The 24201-nt window shown below is 47.6% G+C and overlaps 1 protein-coding gene across 3 annotated transcripts in view; it reads left to right on the top strand.

Moving 5' to 3' along the window:
- FBXO42 (F-box protein 42) overlaps nt 1-22595 on the top strand; it is an 87401-nt gene extending 64806 nt beyond the window's left edge. For all 3 annotated transcript variants that reach the window (XM_055397045.2, XM_055397043.2, XM_055397044.2), the window contains 6 exons: nt 13102-13255; nt 14072-14182; nt 15869-15965; nt 16438-16494; nt 17112-17228; nt 17777-22595. In XM_055397045.2, coding sequence (XP_055253020.1) covers nt 13102-13255; nt 14072-14182; nt 15869-15965; nt 16438-16494; nt 17112-17228; nt 17777-18892 — 1652 coding nt within the window. In that variant the 3' untranslated portion in view covers nt 18893-22595. The remainder of the gene's footprint in view (nt 1-13101; nt 13256-14071; nt 14183-15868; nt 15966-16437; nt 16495-17111; nt 17229-17776) is intronic.
- The last annotated feature ends 1606 nt before the right edge of the window (nt 22596-24201 follow it).

The following is a 24201-nucleotide window of genomic DNA, read 5'->3' as shown; positions in this document are numbered from 1 at the left end:
AGAAGAGTCTGATGCTAGGAGGGATTGGGGGTGGGAGGAGACGGGGACGGCAGAGAACGAGATGGCTGGATGGCATCACCGACTCTATGGACATGAGCTTGAGTGAACTCCGGGAGTTGGTGATGGACGGGGAGGCCTGGCGTGCTGTGATTCATGGGGTCGCGAACAGTCGGACACGACTGAGTGACTGAACTGACTGAACTGAACATGGCCTGAAGAAATGGAAGGAGCGTGTTGCTGAAGGGAGGGCAGTTTGTTGGTTGTCCTGCTGAGATGCGGCTTTTGTGCCGAGCAAGCAGGTTTGCGTCTGGTCTCCTCACACTGAGGCTGCTTGGTGACTGGATGGCCTTAGGTTGGTTAGCGTTTCACTCGCCTCGCCTTCAAGCAGACATGGTGCTGTCTACCTCTCATAGTGTTTGTCCGTATTACACACAACACAATGCACAGCTGGAGCAGCTGATCGAGCAGACACCTTTATATATGCATTATGGAAGGACTGGGCAAGAAGGAGAGTGACCGGTCATAAGCCGTCCCTGAGTTCCCAGAGCTTGAGAGAAGTGCCTGCATTCATTTCTGTGTTCATTTCCGTGCCTTTATTAACTGAGTGAAAGTGAAGTTGCTCAGTCGTGTCCGACTCTGCAGCCCCCACCAGGCTCCTCTGTCCATGGAGCTTTCCGGGCAGGAGCACTGGAGTGGGTTGCCATTTCCTTCTCCAGGGTGTCCTGACCCAGGGATCGAAGCTAGGCCTCCCACATTGCAGGCAGATGCTTTACCATCTGAGCCACCAGGGAAGCCCATTAATTGAGTATTTATGCCCAGTGCTGTTCTGAGTACTGCAGCTGTAGGTGTGAGCAGCAGCAGGGTCTATAAGACAGTAAACAAATCAATACAAAGAAAATATGAAGACCTACAAGAAAGTAGATGGAGGTAAGTTATAAATGGCTGTAGAGCCGGGACTTCCACGGATGGATGGGTTTTAAAGGAAACTGTGATCTCTGAGGAGAGCGGTAGTAAACTGATGGGAGAGGGCTCTGGTCACAGTTGTCCACACTGTGTGGCTTGTAGAGTCTCAGTTCCCCGACCAGGAAGCGAACCCCGGCCCTGGCAGTGAAACCACCAAGTCCCAACCACCAGACCGCGGCAGAATTCCCTATTATAATTTGGTTTTTAAAGACCAGTTGTTTTTTTATTAAGGTTATATGCTTTTGCTTAAAATGACTCTGAAATATTTGAATTTCCAGCTCCAGTTTTTTGTTTTCATAGGAGGAAGACATCTGGGGCCCAGATACCACTTAGATGCGCCAGTTGTTACAAAGAAGGTGTAGGGTGTTACCTAAGTGACTGCCTTAAACTCTTTGCTGTATTAGCTCCTTCCTGATTCCTGGGCCCCATTCCTGGTTACTCTTCTCTGAGCCAGTGATTTCTCCTTGTCCTCTCTAGCCCTACGCGGTCCTGAGCAGCCTGGATCTGTGGTGGTCCCGGGAGATGTGAATGAGAACAGAGCCAGTGGGTTCCCCTGGGAAAGGAAGGCATGCTTTCTGTTTGTTTATAAAGTTCAGATCCTGGGATTTTCCAAGAATGCATGCTTTTCTGAGGTGGATGCACCTTCTCTCCTGGTGGAGAGAAGAGTGGAGAAATTCATGCAGCACAGACCTGGGTAAGCTCTGGTCCTCCAAGGGGGAGAGGAAGTCCGTTCATACCATATCTCAGTTTAGCTCTCTCCTGCCTGAGATTTTCCTGTTTTGATACCAGGCCAGAAACTTTATGACTAGCAGCATTGTTTTCACTTCTAAACAGAGCCACTTAAAAGGGTACACACTCCTACCATCAGAACTGCAATTAACAAGTTATCAGATTAAATTCAGATTCTGGACCTTGTCTCCTTCCCCAGAAATTGAATCAAAAGACTACTTGAAATAGAAACAAGGAACTGTCACTGGTTTTCATGTTAACTTTTAGCTGATAAGTGCCACCCTGTTTATCAAGTGGTCTTTCATGTGGGTTTGTTTAGAAGTGAAAACAATGCCAACTGGGCATTTCTTTTTATTCGTGCCTGTAGCATATATAGTTGTGAGTGAGTGAGGGAAGGTCGCTCAGTCGTGTCCGACTCTTTGCGACCCCGTGAACTACACAGTCCACGGAATTCTCCAGGCCAGATTACTGGAGTGGGTAGCCTTTTCCTTCTCCAGGGGATCTTCCCAACGCAGGGATAGAACCCAGGTCTCTCGCATTGCAGGCGGATTCTTTACCAGCTGAGCCACTGGGGAAGCCATAGCATATATAGTTATACAGTATCTAAAATTTTCTCATGCCCATTACAAAAGTCCCTCTAGTTTTGGATGTTCTGTAGATGACCCAATGGGCAATGTTGTTACAGATGTGGGTATAATAGCAATAATGAAACTGTGTGCCCAGAGGCTTGCTATCCAGACAAGCTTTAGCTTTGTCTGTTATTGGTGAGTTATTTTGATATCAATTAGTAACTTTCTGACCATGCTACAATTGAAGAATAAAATAGGAAAAGCAAAAAAAAAAAGAAGTGTGAGGGGAACACCCAAAGAAGCGTTTGGCCTTTCCCCCAGTGAAAGACGTCCCGGGAGGTTGTGACTGACTGGAGCTAGGTCTCATCCCAACCCCTGAGGGATCCACAACCACTTGGCTTCCATGAATGGGTTCAGTTCCACAAGCATTTTCATAAGAGATAGTTCCTGTCTTCTAGGCTAAATATAATAACACCTTATTGGGAGGCTCTGAATGGATCATTTCAGCACTGTACTAAATACGGCGTATACTGAGATTTGAGGCTGGACACAGGACATCCCTCTCCATTCACCCCTCCCTCCTCCAGGAGGGTCTTTAGCCCAGCTTGGGGAGGGCTCTGCTGGCAGAGGTCCTGAGGAAAGCCACGTCTGGAAGAATTCCGTTCCTTTGTGTCCAGTACCATGTCCGTGGCGACCAGTTTAAACCCCTACTTTAGACTGAAGGAAGGAGCATAGTTGGCTGGAACCCAGTCTTGGAAAGCAGGGCTTCAGGGGTTTTGTAGTGACTTTGCCAAAGAGTAAATTCATATTTAAAGTTTCGTTTTTTAAATTTAGCATTATAGTTTTGCATCTTCCCTGGACATCTAAATATTGAGTAATTTCGGCGTAATTATTATTGGCCACGTTGAAGTTAAATTGGAAACATTTTCATCAGCTGAAGAGAAACTGATCTATCTGTTCCAAACAGAACCTCTGTGGTCCTGGCTTTATACTTTGGAGACCATTCTGAATAGTTATTTGTCTTCAAGGTGTTTATAGCCTACAACAGACGTTATATTCATAAATTGTGTTCTTCTCAATTTTCCTTTTTTCTCCCCCTTCCTCAAACCATAAAACCATGAAACATACATTTCTTGTTCTACTCACAAAGTTTTGCCTATAAAATCAAACCAGTTTAGAGATACACACAGTTAAATTATAACTTCAGTAGTTTTCCTTTAAAGAGATTCCTGCCTCCTAAGTTATAAGTGCCAGCTTAGCTTCTTGTACCCTGTAGGTTTTCTGATTCAGATGCTAATATGATGTTCTGGGAAATGGCTCTCCAAATTATTCTCTTGACCTCTGACTCTTGCTATCAAGGTCAGTTACTTCACACACTACCATAGTAACAGCTCTGTTCACCAAAGGCTTGGTCTGCTTCCCAAGACCCAACTTGGGTCTTATCAGCAAAATTCATCTCTCCCACCCCCCTACACACACACCAACTCAAGCTTCTCACTACCACTGAGAAGTACCCACACAAAAGAAGCCATGAGGTAGGGTTGTTGGTTAATCTGGTCTGTCTGGTCTTATTTTGCCCTCAAGGCCAGTTTTGTGTGGGAAGGACGAGTGAACCTCCTTTGGAGCTGCGAGTGAATGCCTTTCATCGGACCTGCCCTGAGAAGTGAGTGCGTGTGAAGGGCTGTTAATGTGACTTGGAGAGCATGGCGTCAGACATCAGTCCTATTATTCATTCTGTAAATGTCCTCTTTGGAATCATTACTGTAAAATAAAACTGTCTGAAAGCGTCCAGGGAGAAGTTTTTAACTGCCAGTTAAAAAGCAGTTTAGACCATGTCCCCCTTTTTAAAAAAGCAAATCATACACCAGAGCATTCCATGAACAAAGTGGAGGTTCTTTGGTCCAGTACTTTTCTTCTGGATTCACTGGCATGCTAGTGAGTCTCTCATAGTAAAAATTTTCATACTCATAGTTTTCTTGTTTTCAAACTTTACCTCTTATAAGTACCTAACTCCTAGTATTGGATCTATTTTCATAGTCATGGAGAGCTATTAGCAAGTCATTTATGTTGCTGTAAATAAGTCTAAAAGTGATTGGTCTGAAAGCAGTAAGTGGAATAACTTTTTTCCATTTCTTTTGCAGTGTAGGTTCAGTAACATGTAGATGAGGATGACCAGGGAAATGTTTATATATTGAAACTGTTAAAGTAGCTCCTTTCAGTGCCCCTTTAATCAAAGCACTTGTCCGGGAAAACCTGCTTTGGCACCTGTTCGTGTGGTCGTACACAGAGTACACGCACAGAACAGAGTCTGGTCAGAGTCCGTGTTCAGGAAAATCCTCCAAACTGGGGAAAGGGCAACAGGAGGGCCACATGGGCTTTAATGTCATATTGGAGCACTGTCTAACTGCAGGAGTGCCCAGATTCCAAGGGCTGGTGCCTGGTGATCTGAGGTGAAGCTGGTGTAATCACAATAGAAATAAAGTACACAGTACATGTAATGTGCTTGATTCATCCCACACCCCAATCCTTGGAAAAATTGTCTTATTTTTTTTTTCCCATGAAACCGGTCCCTGGTGCTGAAAAAGTTGGGGACCACTGGTCTAACAGGTTCACCTGAAGATTATTTAATTCTCTGCAACGTGGTTCTCAAAGTCTAGTCATCAAACATCAGTACCACCGGGGAACTTGTTAGAAATGCAGCTTCATGGACCGTAACCCGTACCTACTAGACAGGAAACTCAAAAGTGGGTCCCAGCAAGCTGCGTTGAACAAGCCCTTCAGCTACTTCTGACACAACTGAAATTTGAAAACTACAGCTGGGGGAATGGTAACTTTAACATTTAGAATCAAACCCCATACCCGCCAGAGACGCTCAGAGGGCTTAAACATACCTTGTGCGCAACAGGACCCAGAGACCCCACAGAGACTGAGATGGAGCTGTGTCTGACTGTCTCCTGAGGAGGTGCGGGTCAGCAGTGGCCTGCCACAGGGGCAGGGGCTCCGGGTGCAGCAGACCTGGGTGTGGCATAAGCCCTCTTGGAGGAGGTTGCTATTAACCCACCATAGTGCTGCCAGAACTTACACAGGACTGGGGAAACAGACTCTTGAAGGGCGCAAACAGAACCTTGTGCACCAAGACCCAGGAGAAAGGAGCAGTGACCCCACAAGACACTGACCCAGACTTGCCCGGGGGTGTCCAGGAGTCTCCGGCGGAGGCGTGGGTCGCCGGGGGCACTGAGTGTGGCCGTGCGGCATGGGACTCCTTCTGAAGGAGGTCGCCGGTATCTTCATCGCCTCCACCATAGTTTGGCCTCAGGTCAAACCACAGGGAGGGAACACAGCCCCACCCATCAACAGAAAATTGGATTAAAGATTTACTAAGCCTGGCCTCTTGAGAGTCCCTTGGACTACAAGGAGATACAGCCAGTCCATTCTAAAGAAAATCAGTCCTGAATATTCATTGGAAGGACTGGTGTTGAAGCTGAGACTCCAATACTTCAGCCACCTGATGCGAAGAGCTGACTCATTGGAAAAGACCCTGATGCTGGGAAAGATTGAAGGCAGAAGAAGAAGGGGACGACAGAAGATGAGATGGTTGGATGGCATCACCAACTCAGTGGGCCAGAGTTTGAGTAAACTTCAGGAGTTGGTGATGAACAAGGAGGCCTGGCGTGCTGCAGTCCATGGGGTCAAAAAGAGTCAGACACGGCTGACTGACAAGACTGAACTGAAGCCTTGCCCCGCCCATCAGAACAAGACCCAGTTTCCCCCTCAGTCAGTCTCCCATCAGGAAGCTTCCATGAGCCTCTTATCTTTCTCCATCAGAGGGCAGACAGACTAAAAACCACAATCACAGAAAACTAACCAATCTGATCACATGGACCACAGCTTGTCTAACTCAATGAAACTAAGCCATGCTGTGTGGGGCCACCCAAGACGGACGGGTCATGGTGGAGAGCTCTGACAAAACGTGGTCCACTGGAGAAGGGAATGGCAAACCACTTCAGTATTTTTACCTTGAGAACCCCATGAACAGTATGAAAAGGCAAAAAGATAGGACACTGAAAGATGAACTCCCCAGGTCGGTAGGTGCCCAATATGCTACTGGAGATCATTGGAGAAGTAACTCCAGAAAGATTGAAGAGACGGAGCCAAAGCAAAAACAACACCCAGTTGTGGATGTGATTGGTGATAAAAGCAAGGTCGAATGCTGTAAAGAGCAATACTTCACAGGAACCTGGAAAGTTAGGTCCATGAATCAAGGCAAATTGGAAGTGGTCAAACAGGAGATGGCAAGAGTGAACACAGACATTCTAGAACCAGGGAACTAAAATGGACTGGAATGGGTGAATTTAACTCAGATGACCATTATATCTATTACTGTGGTCAGGAATCCCTTAGAAGAAATGGAGTAGCCATCATAGTCAACAAAAAAGTCCAAAATGCAGTACTTGGATGCAGTCTCAGAAACGATGGAATGATCTCTATTTGTTTCCAAGGCAAACCATTCAATATCACAGTAATCCAAGCCTATGCCCCAACCAGTAACGCTGAAGAAGCTGAAGTTGAACAGTTCTATGAAGACCTATAAGACCTTCTAGAACTATCACCCGAAAAAGATGTCCTTTTCATCATAGGGGACTGGAACGCAAAAGTAGGAAGTCAAGAGATACCTGGAATAAAAGGCAAATTAAGCCTTGGAGCACAAAATGAAGCAGGGCAAAGGCTAACAGAGTTTTGCCAAGAGAACGCACTGGTCATAGCAAACACCATTTTCCAACAACACAAGAGAAGACTGTACACATGGACAGCACCAGATGGTCAGCACCAAAATCAGATTGATTATATTCTTTGCAGCCAAAGGTGGAGAAGCTCTATACAGTCAGCAAAAACAAGACCAGGAGCTGACTGTGGCTCAGATCAATTCATACTTAAATTGAAGAAAGTAGGGAAAACCACTAGACCATTCAAGTATGACCTAAATCAAATCCCTTAAGATTATACAGTGGAAGTGACAAATAGATTCAAGGGACTAGATCTGTCTGCTAGAGTCCCTGAAGAACTATGGACAGAGGTCCATGACATTTTACAGGAAGCAGTGATCAAGACCATCCCCAAGAAAAAGAAATGCAAAAAGGCAAAATGGCTGTCTGAGGAGGCCTTACAAAGAGCTGTGAAAAGAAGAGAAACGACAAGCAAAGAAGAAAAGGAAAGATATACCCAATTGAATGCAGAGTTCCAAAGAATAGCAAGGAGAGCTAAGAAAGTCTTCCTCAGTGATCAATGCAAAGAAATAGAGGAAAACAGTAGAATGGGAAGGACTAGAGATCTCTTCAAGATTTCAAGATCTCTGATATCAAGGGAACATTTCATGCAAAGATGGGCTCGATAAAGAACAGAAATGGTATTGACCTAACAGAAGCAGAAGATATTAAGAAGAGGTGGCAAGAATACACAGAAGAACTGTACAAAAAAAGATCTTCACAAGCAAGATAGTCACGATAACGTGATCACTGACCTAGAGCCAGACATCCTGGAATGTGAAGTCAAGTGGGCCTTAGAAAGCATCACTATGAACAAAGCTAGTGGAGGTGATGGAATTCCAGTTGAGCTATTTCAAATCCTCGAAGATGATGCTGTGAAAGTGCTACACTCAATATGCCAGCAAGTTTGGCAAACTCAGCAGTGGCCACAGGACTGGAAAAGGTCAATTTTTATTCCAATCCCAAAGAAAGGCAATGCCAAAGAATGCTCAAACTGCTGCACAATTGCATTCCTCTCACACGCTAGCAAAGTGATGCTCAAAATTCTCCAAGCCACGCTTCAACAGTACGTGAACTGTGAACTTCCAGATGTTCAAGCTGAATTTAGAAAAGGCAGAGGAACCAGAGATCAAATTGCCAACATCTGTTGGATCATCAAAAAAGCAAGAGAGTTCCAGGAAAACATCTACTTCTGCTTTATTGACTATGCTAAATTCTTCGACCGTGTGGATCACAATAAACTGTGGACAATTCTGAAAGAGATGCGAATACCAGACCACCTGACCTTCCTCTTGAGAAACCTATATGCAGGTCAAGAAGCAAGAGTTAGAACCAGACATGGGACAACAGACTGGCTCCAAATCGGGAAAGGAGTACGTCAAGGCTGTATATTATCACCCTGCTTATTTAACTTATATGCAGAGTATATCATGAGGAACGCTGGGCTGGAGGAAGCACAAGCTGGAATCAAGATTGCTGGGAGAAATATCAATAACCTCAGATATGCAGATGATACCACACTTACGGCAGAAAACAAAGAAGAACTAAAGAGCCTCTCGATGAAAGTGAAAGAGGAGAGTAAAAAAGTTGGCTTAAAACTCAACGTCCAGAAAACTAAGATCATGGCATCCGGTCCCATCACTTAATGGGAAATAGATGGGGAAACAGTGGCTGACTTTATTTTTTGGGCTCCAGAATCACTGCAGATGGTGACTGCGGCCATGAAATTAAAAGACACTTGCTCCTTGGAAGAAAAGTTATGACCAACCTAGATAGCATATTAAAAAGCAGAGACATTACTTTGGCAACAAAGGTCCATCTAGTCAAAGCTATGGTTTTTCTAGTAGTCACGTATGGATGTGAGAGTAGGACCATAAAGAAAGCTGAGCGCCGAAGAATTGATGCTTTTGAATTGTGGTGTTGGAGAGAAGACTCTTAAGAGTCGTTTGGACTACAGTGAGATCAAATCAGTCCATCCTGAAGCAAATCAGTCCTGAATATTCATTGGAAGGACTGATGCTGAAGCTGAGACTCCAATACTTTGTCCACTTGATGCAAAGAACTGACTCACTGGAAAAGACCCTTATGCTGGGAAAGATTGACGGTGGGAGGAGAAGGGGACGGCAGAGGATGAGATGGTCGGATGGCATCACCAACTCAATGGGCATAAGTTTGAGTAAACCCCGGGAGTTGGTGATGGACAGGGATGCCTGGCGTGCTGCAGTCCATGGGGTGGCAAAGAGAGATGACTGAGCAACTGAACTGAACTTTAATGTCTTGATAATAAACTCATAGTATCAAGAAATAATGGTCTTAGTATGGAGAGGTAAAATTACTGTTTAGTCATGCATAAAATGCAGACACCCCCAATTAAACCAAATGCTTGTTTTGTGTTGTATCAAACAGTTGAGCTTCTCTTCTAGTGCTGGGTTCTCTACACGAGTGGAAACTACAGCTGTGGGATAGTGGCGTAGAAAGCAAACCAGAATTTGGCGTTGTTTCGCTGCTTTCCCATCCTCTTCGCAAAGTAAATGAGAGGGCCTTGTAATTCTACCACTGTCTCTCATATGTGAAAATCTCTTCTGATTTCATGGGAGCCTTGGGAAACATCTGAGCCAGTTAGTGATTTTGGGGAATGTTAGTTCTGTGTGTAGGGTGCCTATCTGATTATCCGGTTTCCCACAAATGCCTTTTTGGCTTGTTTTGAAATTTGCTCCATTGATCATATCTGCTGTGCGATTAGAGGCTTTTGGTATTTGGGGAAAGAAGTGTATGAGGATAACTACCGCCTCTGGGAGGAAAGGCTTATGTAGTGTTTTGTCTAAGTTTGATGTGGGCATGTTTGGTCCTTTGGTGGTGCTCGATGAAAACCTACTTGGAGTGACACCCTTTCTTTTTCCACTTTTGTGATACAATAATATTTAGACTGTCTAGAGGCCCAGTGGCCTCATGTTTTAAAGACAGGCCAAGGAGTATCCTAAAGAGTAGAAAACCTTCATTTATAAGTTTGATGAGGCGCCTTTTAACCATGGAAGGTCTTCTGTTGTCAGACTATCCTATATTGTACAAGGTTTCCAGTGACTCATTCCCTCTCCAATGTCATAAGTGTGTTTTCACGAAAATGTGTTAAACAGCGTGTTACCATTCTAGCTACTGTATGGAATGAATTGCTTGCTCATCGGTACAGTTCTTGAAAGTTTAAGACCTAATATTTTACTGAGGGCTAGTCTATATAAAAGTTATTTTCCTTGTCTAATAATGTATGGTCGTGTGTTGTATTTTTTTTTTAATTAAATTTGTAAATACTGCTACTCTTTAAATTGCTTGCTTTTCTTGGGACTTTAAAGCAACAAATAAAGGTATGTACTTTGAAAATAAATTTTGTTGTTTTTCTAAGAATTCTGGTAAAGATATTATTTGCTTCTCAGAATTTGCTTAGAGAGTGTTTATTCTTTAAGGTAAAGAAATTGCTAAAATTCGTTGACCTCTGCAGTCTCTGATCTCACCATAAATTTGATTCATTTCACTTGTGGACCTTGCATTAAGATAATTGGGAGGGGAGTTGAAGACCGTTTGCTTTAAACAAATTCAAACTAGGAAATAAATTTCGAACATGATAAAATTAGGGGCTCTTGGCAAAGTCACAATACTGAATTCTTCAAGTAATAAGAATTTTAGTGTCCAGTTTGCAACGAATCGTGTAAACGTGACGTGCACGATTGGCCCCCAGAACACTTGATGCAGCACTGAGTGGCCTCTTGTTGCTGAACTGACCGTGCAGAGGTTGTGCTGTTGGATTCTGTGCCCTTCCCCTCTCCCCTTTGTTTGTTCTTGTAGGGCAACCCACCCCTCTTCATAAACTGAGGTGGAGAAGCAGAGTTTAACTTTAGTATGACCCTGTATCCCTGTAAAGGTAGTCAGATGCTGAAATTAAAGCCTCCACTTGTGACATAAAGCAGACCTTGAATGAGGGGATTCTCCTGTTGCTTTGGGTAAGAAGTAGAGGGAAATATTTTGGCTTTCTCAAAGGTCATGTTTGAGAAGTCATTTCAGGGTTTGATTTTACTTATCATTATGTTTTTCAAACACTCTCTTTTTAATTCTGTGACTAGTTTGTCCCTCAAAGAGGTCTGTATTCTTATACTACACGTGTAACGTCTTTGAGCCCAGCCTTGGTGAACACTGGTCTGCCTCGCCTCACGAAGTATTGGTAATTTATGTCAAAAGGTATTACAGGCAATGCATAGTACACGTGGAAGAGCAAACCCCGACTAGTCTCATCATGTTAACTATTGTTTCCAATCATAGCCTCCTCTCATATCTTGAAGCGTCACTTACTATGTTATTTCTGTTGTACTTTCTTGAGCTAAATACTTGCTCTGCCAGGAATCCTCTAACCATTTTCTAATAGGGAAGCATGCGCAATGGTTCAGCTCTGCTCCCGTAAGCTCTGTGCCATGTGGAAAACAGTTCTGTTCGATGCCTCTGGCTAATTGGCCTGGTGTGAACTTCATATTAATTTGCTCTAGCAATGATAATAACAGGCACTGCTCGAGATGCCTTGTATGATTTAAGTCATTTAATTCTCACAACCACTCTCTTATATGGCTATTCCTTGTTCTATTTAAACACTGCAAGTAAGCATCCTTGTATCTTTTCTTTTTTCATTTGCCCAGCTTTCTCATGAGATTAATCCCTAGAAATGGAATTTAGGAGTCAAAGCATGTGCACTTAAACATTTTTAAAACCAACTGCTTAAAGTACCTTAAAGATTCTGTTTTGTGTGTTTCCATGTTTTGCTCTTTGAGGGAACCTTGGTTTGCTTTTTGACCTGGGCACAAACCTGGGCCCTCGGCCGTGAAAGCTCATGGTCCTAACCACTGGCCCACCAGGGAGTTCTTCCGTTAAGTTGTTACTCTTAAGTTGGATCCCACAGAAGACAGTCCCCATCGCCAGCTGTCAGCCTCAGAGCTGTGTAGTCAAAAGCAGTAAAGCAGTCTGAGCGGGCTTTTCACACCGCACTCCCGTGAGCCTTGCTGAAGGGGTGCGCCAAGTTGCTCATGTCAGTCAGAGCGCCTCACCTGCTCTCAGGTTAATATACTGCTGGGGTTCTTTCTGCATGAGATTTCCTTTGAAAAATAGATCCTTTAGCTTTAACAACAGCAAAAGTACTTTTTAATATTCCAGTATTTGCTGATAGCTGGGTGGGACAAATTGCTTTGTCTTAAGCAAACTGCAGGTGGCAGAGAGTAAGGGGTTGGGAGAACTCAGCAGTTTTATCAAAGGCAGAACGCTCAGAAAAGTGGTGCTTCCATGGGACATGTGTTATCCCTAAAGTTTTCCAGTATAAGCCGGATTTCTGTTGCTTTGAAATTCTGTCAGAATAGCTCAGAGGTGCAGCCTGGAGGCCTTAGGAGCCACGCTTGGCTGCAGTGTCCTTGGAACACTTTCACATGGAGCCTTGACAGTCTGCTTCCGTTGGTGCCGGTGAGGCCCGTGGCTCGGGGCGCAGAGGTCACTTGCTGCCGCTTGACTTGCGGGACAAAGAAGCACTGCACTCTGCCCTCCCTCTCACGGTGGTTGGCAGCGGCAGTTCTCTGCCAGTCGTGTCTGCCTCTGCGTGCACTCCTCCCTGGGTCCTGTGCGTGCCCTCCTCTCTGGCCTCTGTCAGGCTTGTTGGAGGCACGGACAGGAGAGCCAGCGTTCACTGAGTACCAGCTGAGTGCCCAGCACTGGGCTCGGTGCTCTGAGTCCACTGCTCAGTGACATGGAGCAACCTGATGGGACAGATACTCTCATCCTGGTTTCAGGGCAGCGCACTCAGGAACTAAGTCTGGGAGAGGCTAGGCAGCTTTGCGCTCACTCAGGTTTCTCTACGTCCGTGATAAAAGAAGTGTGAGTCGGTGATGGTTTTCTCTCAGACCTGCAAACCCACTTCTGTCTCCCCCTCTCCCTGACGCTTTGTAGTACTGGTTCCTGCTCTGTCACTCTGTCAGGAAAAGGTGATCTGTAGACCACCTGCCTGCAGCTTGTCGTGAGGCGCTGATGCTAACCATGCTGTTGTTGACTTCTCCCAGGGTCCTATCCTTCCCCCAAAGCTGGAGCGACTCTGGTTGTATACAAGGACCTGCTGGTGCTGTTTGGTGGCTGGACACGGCCAAGCCCTTACCCCCTACACCAACCAGAGAGGTTCTTTGATGAAATACACACTTATTCACCCTCTAAAAACTGGTAAGCCACAAAGATAAGATCCTTTCAATCTGGAATAGGAAGATTTAAAATGACTGGATTCCTTATCTTTTTGTGTGTGTCCAGAAATCCCTTTGAGAATCTGTTGAAAGCTTTGGACTCTTCCCAGAAAAATAAAACTTTTTTTACATATGCACAGATTTTGCCTACAATTTCAGAGGGTTTACAGGACCCTCCCAAGAACTTGAAGTTAAGCATGCGCATTCCAAAGAGAAAAGACATGTATTCCTCTTCCAAGAAAAATGAATGAGCCAGTTGAAGAATAGAGAGCTCTTCAGCTCTGGCTGCCAGCGCCCTGGGAGTGCTGTGGATCCAGAGGACACTGCCTGCTCTGTCCCCAGGCTGACTCCCAGTTGTTGTACAAACTTGTCTTTTTAAGATGACAGTCACCTCTGTTTCCTTGTGACGGACTGCTCAGCTTCTCAGTACAGGGCTCTTGGCAGCTACTACTGGTCCAAAAATCAGACCTGCAGAAAGGAAGAGCAAGTGGTGCCCCTTCAGCCAGCAAGGCTGAAATGGCTTAGTCGAGGTGGAGTCCCTGCCATTCTTTCCTCATCTCTCCACTCCTGTCCCAGCCTTACCCACTGGGAGGCCGAATGAATAGAACTTCAGCAGATCGTAGAAAAGGCATCATAAGTGCCTTGTGCCATCCTGCATTTATTGTCTAACAGTTTCTCTACTGAAGGTGATAGGATTGTCATTTTAGATGGATGCCTGCTTCCTGTCTTCTGTCTTAAACACGGAAGGCCAGAAGCAGAGGCGCTGACTTCTTGACCTCCCCCTGTCTCTCTGTATTAGGTGGAACTGCATTGTGACCACCCATGGCCCACCTCCCATGGCCGGACATTCCTCTTGTGTGATAGATGATAAAATGATCGTCTTTGGTGGCTCCCTAGGATCCCGGCAGATGTAAGTACATTTGGTTAGCTCGCTGTCACCCTAAAGATAAATACTCCTGGAAAGGTCAACTCGGGCAGAAAAGTAAACTAGTCAGGGTCAAGATTCCTGAGCGTGGTTCTGAGTATTCCAGTTAGTTATCTCACCCTGGTGTTCTGTTTTTTGGTTCTAGTCACAGACCAATAAATTGAGAAACTTGCTCTGTAAAATCAGGGCTACAGGCATCTTATAGTCGATTAAGTGTTTTTGTGTGTATGTCCTTTCTAAGGTGAGGTGCATCTCTATATAGACAACCTTTTAATCAAGCCCCTCAGCATAATTTATATATATTTTAATAATTGCCTTGCTGTTATAAATGTTTGTATTTGAAAAAGTTATATGAGGGTAATGCCTGGAAGACTTGCTTAACTTATAAAGTTGAATCATAATCACTGAATTTTAGCAGGGATTAATGGTTAAGCTGATATGAAATATTAGATTTGTCAGTCCCATACTGGCTGGCACCAAGATGTATTCTATGAATGTCATTACTTTGAATTAAGAATTAATGTTCAGCATTCCTAAATTATGTTGTCAGTGTTTGATATAAATTGTAAAAAGTATTTGTTTTCAGTGTGTCTTTAATTTTAAAATAAAGCTCATTTTTCAAATGTCAAAAGAAAACCAGGGCTATGTAGAATCTCTGTGTTGTCCAGTATGTGGTTTAGTTCAGTGGGATCAGGTTCTGACGGGCCTCCACTGTGTCTGTGTCTGCCTGTGCCCTCAGAAGGCCACCTTCCAAGAAGCAGAGAACTTTCCCTTGTTCCTTAAGGCCCAGCCCGTGCCCCCTGGAGCTTTAGAGAAGGAGAGAGGCCTAGTGGCGTGAGTTGGGAGGATGGGTGGGAGCAAAAACGCTGTGCCCGACCTGGCGCCCTCTGCAAGGTTGTCTCCTGCTCCCTGCGGCCCTGCCGCTCTGCCCAGAGCAGTCTGCCTGCAGTGCTTCGTCTGCTGTGGTGGCAGCAGCAGGCGTGGTCGTTTTCCCTGTGTTTTGAAACGGCAGTCAAACCAGTCCAGACCCAAGCCTCTGCTCCCTCAGGGTCCTCTGCATCTTCTTAGTTTAGAGCACTCGTGGAGCGGAGTGTGTGAGCTCTACCCTCCAGGTCAGAGCATTAGGGCTTAAGGTCCTGGGGTTCTCACTCCCGTGTCCCCAGGGGTAAATAAATGCCCTTAGAGAGGGGGCCGTAAAGCAGAGACTGCCGTGGAGGAGTCTGTCCTTGCCATACTGGTCCCCTGAGGGCTGCAGATGCCCGTTTGTCCTTGACACAAAAGCTGCAGCTTCCGTTAACCGTGGTGAGATACCTTCTGTAGCCAAATTCGATAACCCTCTGTCTCCTGGACAGGGATAGAACTGCCATTGGAGTACTTTTGCTCTCTTCCTTGTGGGTTTTCCCTTTGAAAGACTATCACAGCAAGTAGCTATTTTGTGCTGTCACCAATTAAGTAACTTCCTTTAGTTACCGTTTGGCTACAGACACGACTCAAATTCGGCCTTAAGGGTTAATGGAAAGAGCAAAGGTTTGAAAGTCTGCTTTCCTGTGGTTAAGTGCTGACTGTGAGCGTGGCCTTGTGGGAGACAGCCTGATGAACGCCCCTCCCCTCGTGTCGGCTCTCGCGGCCCCGGGCCTGCCCGCTTCCTTCACTCGTGTCCTTCTCTCACAGGAGCAGCGACGTCTGGGTCCTGGACCTCGAGCAGTGGGCGTGGTCCAAGCCCAGCGTGTCCGGGCCCGGTCCTCACCCCCGCGGCGGCCAGTCCCAGGTGCTCGGGAGTTCCGATAGCTGTTCAGCAAGCGCTGCAGCGCCCGTCAGGACAGGAGAGGGAGGAGGGGCCAGCTGAGGTGCCAGCACACAGGCCAGGGAGAATGTGCCATTCTCGTTTGCTGGCATTGATTCTTCAGCTTCTAATGGGTTATAATAATTTTTTGGCTTTATATTGTGCCTCTCCCCAAAGCATTTACTTTGCTTTTTTATTTTTTGAGAGAACTCTGCATTTTCTGTGGTTGGCACTCTTGTGTTAGTAGTATTTAATCAACAAAAAGTTCATTCAGGTGAATCAGCAGTAGTTTGTTTACAAGGATCAGAACTGACGTGGTTTGGGGGACTGGGGCGCCTGTGGTGAATAGAATGCTCTCATTTGGGAGCCGAGTAGACTATTTTCATTTACCACTGAGGTAGCAGAGGTCGGACGCCTGTGTCTTTGTAGGTTTATTTTAAATTTCTTCCTCTCCCAGATCGTCATAGATGATGCAACTATTTTAATCCTTGGAGGGTGTGGCGGTCCCAATGCTGTGAGTATGGCTGCTGTGGCGTTCCCATGCGTACGCCGCTGAGCTTTCAGAACCTGCTTCCCCTGTCTCACCTTGTAAAACTGCAAGGCCCTTTCAGTAGCGTTTTCATTTAGAAAATGCCTTTTCCATTGGATGTGTCGTCTCTGTGTTTCTGGCCCTTTTCTCCACTCTTGCGGGAGGAGGGGGAGCTTTTCATTGGAGACGTTTGTCTCTGAAATACTCATCTCCGTAGTCTGCCTGCTTCCACGAGGCTTCAGGCTGTGAGGTTTGCGAAGAGGAGTAGAGAGAAGTAAGGATCGTGGCCAGAATTCACGTGAAATTTACTTAAGAATGCAGGTTCAGACGTTGTGGGTGTGTCTTATCTACTCCCCTTTCTATCAACGCACACACACACACAAAACCACAGGCAAAATTCAAAACCACGTAAAGTTGATTCATGGGGTCCCGAGTACAGTTTGATGTACCCGGCCAGTGGTCACGCACGAAGGAATGAATGGCCTTCTTCCCGCAGCGCTCACGCTGTGACAGGCGTGCCGCTTGGAGGTCGCGGCCCCGCGTGTGTGTGTGTTTGTCACCTGTGCCGCAGCTGAGCCCTGCTGTTGGTGCTTCTCTTGCAGCTGTTCAAGGATGCTTGGCTGCTGCACATGCACTCAGGTCCCTGGGCCTGGCAGCCGCTCAGGGTGGAGAACGAAGACCACGGGGCCCCAGAGCTGTGGTGCCATCCAGCTTGCCGGGTGAGTGGAGAGCCGGCGGGCCAGCAGAGGGGGAGGCCCTCTACGCGAAAGCCAGGTTAACTGGTGAGATGGCTAAGCAGCTTTGTATGGAAACTGAAAACACCTTGATGTCCCCAAAGAGGTGGACACTGCCCACAGCTCTTCAGGCATTTCTCACAGACATGAGCCACTGGACGGAAAACCTATATGGGGCCCACCCATCCTTTAAGCACCCTAGCTTTAAGCATCTCTGTCTATAAAACTTGCCCCAGGTCCCCCACACAAATATTCGGTTCTTCCCTTTACCCCTGTTCTATAGACATAATTCAAATGATAGCACATGTCTCACTATACCAACTTTATATATATAAAGCACTTTATGTATATATAACCAACCACTTTATATATATAAATTATCCCATCTATCCTGGAGGGCAGGCTGTATTCTTTTCATCTTTGTAGGGATCTCAGATACCTGCAGAATGCCTGGCCCGTCCCCGACGCTTATGGTAAAATGTTTGATAGTTGAATAAATGATCAGAGCTGAGTGCAGGTCTTCTGTCTTCCAGGTCGGGCAGTGTGTGGTGGTCTTCAGCCAGGCGCCTAGTGGGCGAGCACCACTTAGCCCCAGCTTGAACTCCCGCCCGTCACCTATCAGTGCCACCCCTCCAGCCCTGGTTCCCGAAACCCGAGAATACCGCTCACAGTCTCCCGTAAGGAGTATGGATGAAGCGCCCTGTGTTAATGGCCGCTGGGGAACACTGAGGCCCAGAGCGCAAAGGCAGACCCCCTCAAGTTCCCGAGAAGGAAGCCTTTCCCCAGCCAGGGGCGATGGCTCGCCCATCCTGAATGGTGGGAGTTTATCTCCGGGATCAGCAGCTGTGAGTGGCTCTTCTTTGGACAGCCCTGTGCAGGCTGTGTCTCCGAGCACCCCGTCCACCACTGAAGGGTATGACCTGAAAATGGGGCTCTCCCTGGCCCCTCGACGAGGATCACTCCCCGATCAGAAGGATCTAAGGTTAGGGTCAATAGATCTGAACTGGGACCTGAAACCTGCTTCCAGTGGCAATCACGTGGATGGCGTGGACAGCAGGACAGCGGGTGGAGGCTTGCGACACCCTCCTGAGCAGACAAACGGTGTGCACACCCCGCCACACGTGGCCAGCGCCCTCACGGGAGCCGTTTCCCCAGGCGCCCTGCGCCGCAGCCTGGAAGCCATCAAAGCGATGTCGTCCAAAGGCCCCCCCGCCTCCGTAGCACTGAGCCCTCCCCTGGGGTCTTCTCCGGGTTCCCCTGGGAGCCAGAACCTGGGCAGCGGAGAAGCAGTGCCTGTCCCCCGCCCCGGGCCCGCGCAGGGAGATGGACACGCCCTGCCCCCCATTGCCCGTCGCCTGGGCCACCACCCCCCGCAGTCCCTGAACGTGGGCAAGCCCTTGTACCAGAGCATGAACTGCAAGCCCATGCAGATGTACGTGCTGGACATCAAGGACACCAAGGAGAAGGGCCGCGTCAAGTGGAAAGTATTTAATAGCAGCTCTGTGGTCGGACCTCCCGAAACCAGCCTGCACACAGTGGTACAAGGCAGGGGTGAACTCATCATATTTGGAGGACTCATGGACAAGAAACAGAATGTGAAGTACTATCCAAAAACAAATGCCTTGTACTTTGTGCGAGCAAAGAGATAATATGTTCTAAAACCTTTCCCCTTTCTGTGGCTTTTAATTTGGAATTTTCCAGCGTGCAAGCATTTGGACTGAGAATTGAGAAAACAAAGGACAAAATTACTCTCATAAACCAAACCCCAATTCCCAGCCTCACTCACTCCAGGCTGGGATCAAATCTCCATTAAGAAAAAAAAAATTATATAAATCTATAAAGAAATATTATATAGCCAACTCTGTTCACAAAGAGGGAGAGAGCTCCATCCTGGTTCAGATAAAATTGTTGCTGTGTTTTAGCAGAGGCTCTGCCGCCTTTTTCTACTTTACTGGTAACTAGACCAAGAATTTAGGGCACAGATTAATGGCAGAACCTTCCTACAGAAACTGAAGAGCCACCTGTAAATCTTATTTGGCCTTCTCAGAGTTAGATAAAGAAAGGGCACGTGTGAAATGCACAAGCAGAGGTTTCCGATTCACAGGCTTTCGGTGCTGGTAGGTAAAGTGACGTGTAGAAATCTGCTCTCTGCCCGCAGAGGACCTGTGGCCGCTGCTCTCTGCAGGGATGCCCTCTGCCCGGCCCACTTCTCCCTGAGGAAAGTTACGCAGCGGGGATCTGCTCCACGTGTGTGCCAGGGTCACCGTGAAACAGCGTTCACGCAGAAGCGCCTGTTTGCGTGCTCCCTCCATGTCTAAGAAAACACTCTGGGGTCTGATTGTGGAATTTTCTAATAATCATATCTCATCGCAGTTTCCAAAGTCTGTATTTGTTCTCTTTTTCTTTCCCTTAAAACCTGATGCTCAGAGGCCGCCTTTTCTGTTTACAGCTGCTGTTCTCCCCTCCTCCCTCCCCCGCCCTCTTTTTCTTTGATATGTGAAATTTTTTTAAGCCCTAAAACCTTTCTCACTTTCTTTTATTAAGTTTGGATGTCTAGAGAAATCTCTCAGAAATATTTCTGGAACCCTTTTTCTTGAGTCATTAGGGGACCAGCAGGGAGTTCTGAGATACCAGTATCATGAGAAATCCTTGACGCGTCAGTAGGTGCTGTGGGCTTCTGTTTATCTCCAAAGCACATTGGACACACCCATCCATGTTTGTGGACTTGATCTTGGCAGAGCAGTTCCTTCTGGAACGGTCTTTGCCCTTGTTTGTGGTGTGCATTCTTCTGCCTGACTGTGGACTGGTGCTGGGTTCTCTGAAGCGTGGCTGACCTCGGGGGCAGCTCTTTGTTCAGCTGTCGCCCAAACACGGCTTGGGTTTTCACTTTCATGTCATTTCTGAGATAACATTTCCAACCAGAGCAGTGTTGGTGGGGTGGGGGGCTGGGGATTGACACAGGAAATTATAATTTACCAGTCTCTAAACCATGACCTGGACAAACATGCATTGGCACCACTTAAGTGTGGATCATTTTGGAGATTTCTCATCAGGAGAAGAGGGTTCTTTTGCCTGCAGGTTTTGAATTCGTTTCTCAGCCCCACTCTCCCCGTTTTCTTGTCGGCGTTTCCCAAGCCGAAGCGTGCTGCAGCTGGCCCTGGGTCCTGGCGCCCAGCCAGCTCTCAGCAGCCTGTCTGATAAGTGTGCTTTCTCCTGTTACATCATGTTAAATCCTTTCCCCTAGCCATTACCTTTTACAATGTGGTCTTGGTGGGAAAGCGCCCTTGGTGCCAAGCCCGGGAAAGGGCCAGCTCACGGGGAGGGGTATGTGTTCCAGAGGCCTCTCTGCGTGCTCCCTCGGGTGAGGAAACTACCATGTGCCTACTTACTAAGGTGTCCAGCTGCTCACAGCTCAGCACTTAGCTTCCCAGACTCTCTACCCTGGGCCCGTTGCCAGGCCTTCTTTGGCAGAGACAGTTAGATCGTGCGGGGGTCCTTATTCACAAGAGAAATCTAGCCTGGAAGATTAGCAATTTTGGCGTTACTGCTGTTACTGAACCTTGCTTATGACATTGCGTCTGTGCGCGGACAGTGCCTCCGAGTTCACTCAGTTCCTACTTAAATATAAAGTGTTTGGAAACCCGAAAGTTCTGAGTCTCAACTTGGAGATCTTTTGCTTTGTCCTGTGGCCTTCCTAAGCCAGCTGTTAACCTGTCGGTTCCTTCTGCTGTCCCCAAGTAGGCAGGCAGCAGAGCTGATGCTCCTTGTAGAAAGGAGCCTGGCTCCTTGGAACTCCGTGGCCTCCCAGGATTACCCACACCGCTTGGAACCAGACTGTTTACAGCTCCTTTAGGAAAGCTCTGCCTCTGCCGCCCCCGCTGCGTTGGTCCCGCTGGCTCTTGGGCACTGTGGGCATGTGTCCGGGGAGAGCGACGCGGCACAGCCCCGGTGGCCGCCGCCTCCGGTGCAGGGGGGCTCCAGGCGTCCCAGCCGAAGGGGCCGTTTCCGCACCGCCGCGGACACTTCAGTCAGATCCGACTGAACCACCACTCCGCTTTTGACGTGATGCCAATTTTGTCTTAAGATTCACCGAGGAAGCTGAGACAAAATATATTTTTAAACCCTCAGGAGCACCTAAAGTAAATATTTATCAGTATTTAAGTATTTAAGATACATTTGTCTCTACTTGAAGCTTTAACCCCTTCCGTTCCTGCAAGTGTGCCTTGGCAGCCCCACACCGTCACGTTGACCTCACCGGCCGTCACGTTGACCTCACCGGCCACCGCGTTGACATCACCGGCCGTCACGTTGACACCACTGGCCACCGCGTTGACTTCATGAGAAGCTTAGTCTCTTCTTTCCTTCTGAACAGAGCTTCCTGTCCCCTCACTTTGCAGGCTGTGCAGCAGAGAGGGCTCGGTGTTTTTGCTCATATTTCTGCCCTGCTTCTGTGCTTTAATGGTGGGTTCCAAAAACCACCCCCACCCCACTGCACCCACCCCGCTCTTTTGGGAGCACAAATTTGATGTCACAACAAGCTTAACTTTCAGTTGTAAAGCAATCCTGGGTTTACTTTCCTCCCAGCCTTCTACAGTTTGATTTGGTTTTAACACTTGAGTTTAATATCAAGAGCTGAAACCATGAACTATCCTAGGAACCATGTTGAAGCTGTTTAAAAGAAGAGGAAGAAGGAAGAAAAGCAACTGAAGTCGACTTCGGAGGACAGAAAGCCGCCAGTTGATGGAGAACAAGGGGATGCTTCCCTTCCATTTCAGTTGATCTTTCTGGGTTTCCGTCTGCTTCGCTTCTTTCCTTCCCCTTCAGAGTGACATTCTTGGTTGGTTGGTTGGTTTGTCTGTCCTTGTCCTTGTGGTGGTCCTGGCATGGTGACGTGCTCTGCTTTGCATTATCTGTGGTCTCTTACCAGCGCAAAAGTCAGTGGCAGGGATCTGAACACACCCAGGGGCAAGGCAGCTGGACTTCCAGGCCCGCACCCCAGGCAGCCTCCCCGTGAACTGCAGAAGGCATGTTCTGCACAGTCACCAGTGATCGTTGTCAGATGAAAGCGCCGCTGTGCTCTCTGCTCACTCTCTCCCCTCCCACAACCAGGGTTCCCGTCAGCGCACGCGTGCAGTGTCCTGCCTGACAAAGCTGGTGCTGTGAGTGACGTTTCCCACGCGACTCAGGGGTCCTGGTGGCTTACTCTGAGATGATCACTGTAGGCACATAACAGTGTAGGAATGAAAAGTGGATTTGATTTCATTGATATTTAAATCTCTTGTCGATTTTATTTTTTGTTAATGTTTTCCCCCGATGACTTTTTAGCGATTTAATAAAACAAAATGGACCGAATTATCTTAACTGTTTCATTAGTATAAAAGAAAGAAAGAAAGCCCTGATGAAAAGCAGTTGGAGACTGGAGTTGGAAGCAAAGTAGTGGGAAAGATACTCTTCCTCCAGGAGGGTGGCGCGCCCCCGAGGACGTCGTGTAATGATAGAGCAGCTTTCTCCAGCGTGCTTGAAGGGCACAGTTTCACATGCGCAGTGCCACCCTGCAGTGGGGCCCCAGAGAGGTGACGAGCCTGGAGTGCACACCCAGGGACCAGGGCGCCATCTGTGCCATCGCTGGCCGCCTCAGCAAAGATGAGGGCCTCGGGCTCTTGAAATAGCGGATGGGGGTTGGAGGCATGGGCCTGAAGCCCTGTGGCCCATCCTGCCATCCCCTATTTACTGCTCAACCTCGGATACCAGTTTCCTCGTTTATAAATCTAGTTGTTTCTATCTTTATAGGATCATGAGGATTAATTGGAAGTTGTATATGAAAAGCACTAGCCCAGTGCTGGACTGGCACTTAATAATTGGTGGCTTTTGTTTACAATTAGCCCTTGAAGAAAAGATGTGATCTTGAAGGAAAGCGCTGGCCACAGTGTGTAAACTGTTAGGATCACGCCCCTGACTAAGGGTTAGGCACGTCCGCAGCTGTGTGAGTCATCTCGTAACCCGTCCCCATGGGAACCTCTGAGACTTTTTGCCTCGAGCAGAACGTAGCAGCTGCCGCCGTCAGTTGGGTCAGAATGGTCTCGGCAGCTGCGTCCCCCTCTGGACCTTTCCGTGGTCTGCCACTTGCCTCTTACACTCCTGGGTTTCTGCGCCGTCGTGTTTTCATGCAGCGCAGACTGAGGATCAGCCCTGTCTCGGGTTAAGGTGCTGTGAGCCTGCAGCGCTCATCCTGCCTGCCCATTTGTGTTTCCCAAGCTGTAGGGTGAAACTTCTCCACGTCTAACAACGTGTGGTCTGATGCTGTCTGCTCTGTGTTCCGTACTTTGAGGCATCTGGCAAACTAGACTGTAGTGTACGGAAGGGTCTCAGGTCACTGATTTGCTGGTGGTAAGCGGGAGAATGGTTGTTCTGGATGCTTCCACACTTGCTCTTATGGAAGAGCAGACTTGCTCCTTAAGGCTGCGGCTCCTTCTAGCCTCTTGTTGGGCTCACCAGGGTCAGTAGGTAGGAGTTCTAGAGAAGGGTCACTGGGAAGAACTTTCAGCAGTGAGAGCCCTGTGTAAGGCCTGGAGCCAGTGTGGCGTCACTGGCGGGGTTCCAGCACTGCCTGGACATGCAGACTAGGGGGTGTAGAGGAGGTGATGTTTGGTGGGTAGGGTGCCTGTGGTGATTGCTGGTCCTGGGGAAGACCCGGCTTTCAGGGCAGCTCAGTCCCATAAGGCTTCCCGCCAGCTTCATAACGCAGTCCACCCAGGCCAGGGGCCTCAGTAACGGTGGGGGAGCAGGCCCCAGCTCGGGAGGGTCGGAGCCTGCAGAAGGCAGCGTGAGCGACCCCAGGTCAGAGGCTGTGTGGGGCAGAGGAGGACACGTGCCAGTCTGGGGAGAAATCCTCAGTGAGAGCTCAGCTCAGTGCAGAGCGTGGCTCCCCTAGGCCTGTGGGGGTCCCAGCACAGCCCCC

The sequence above is a fragment of the Moschus berezovskii genome, chromosome 2, assembly GCF_049115385.1.
Source record: "Moschus berezovskii isolate FMDL1 chromosome 2, NW_MosBer_1.0, whole genome shotgun sequence".
In the NCBI taxonomy this organism is placed as follows: Eukaryota; Metazoa; Chordata; class Mammalia; order Artiodactyla; family Moschidae; genus Moschus; species Moschus berezovskii.
Note: the sequence above shows the minus strand (reverse complement) of the source record. Positions and strands in the feature narration are given on the sequence as shown.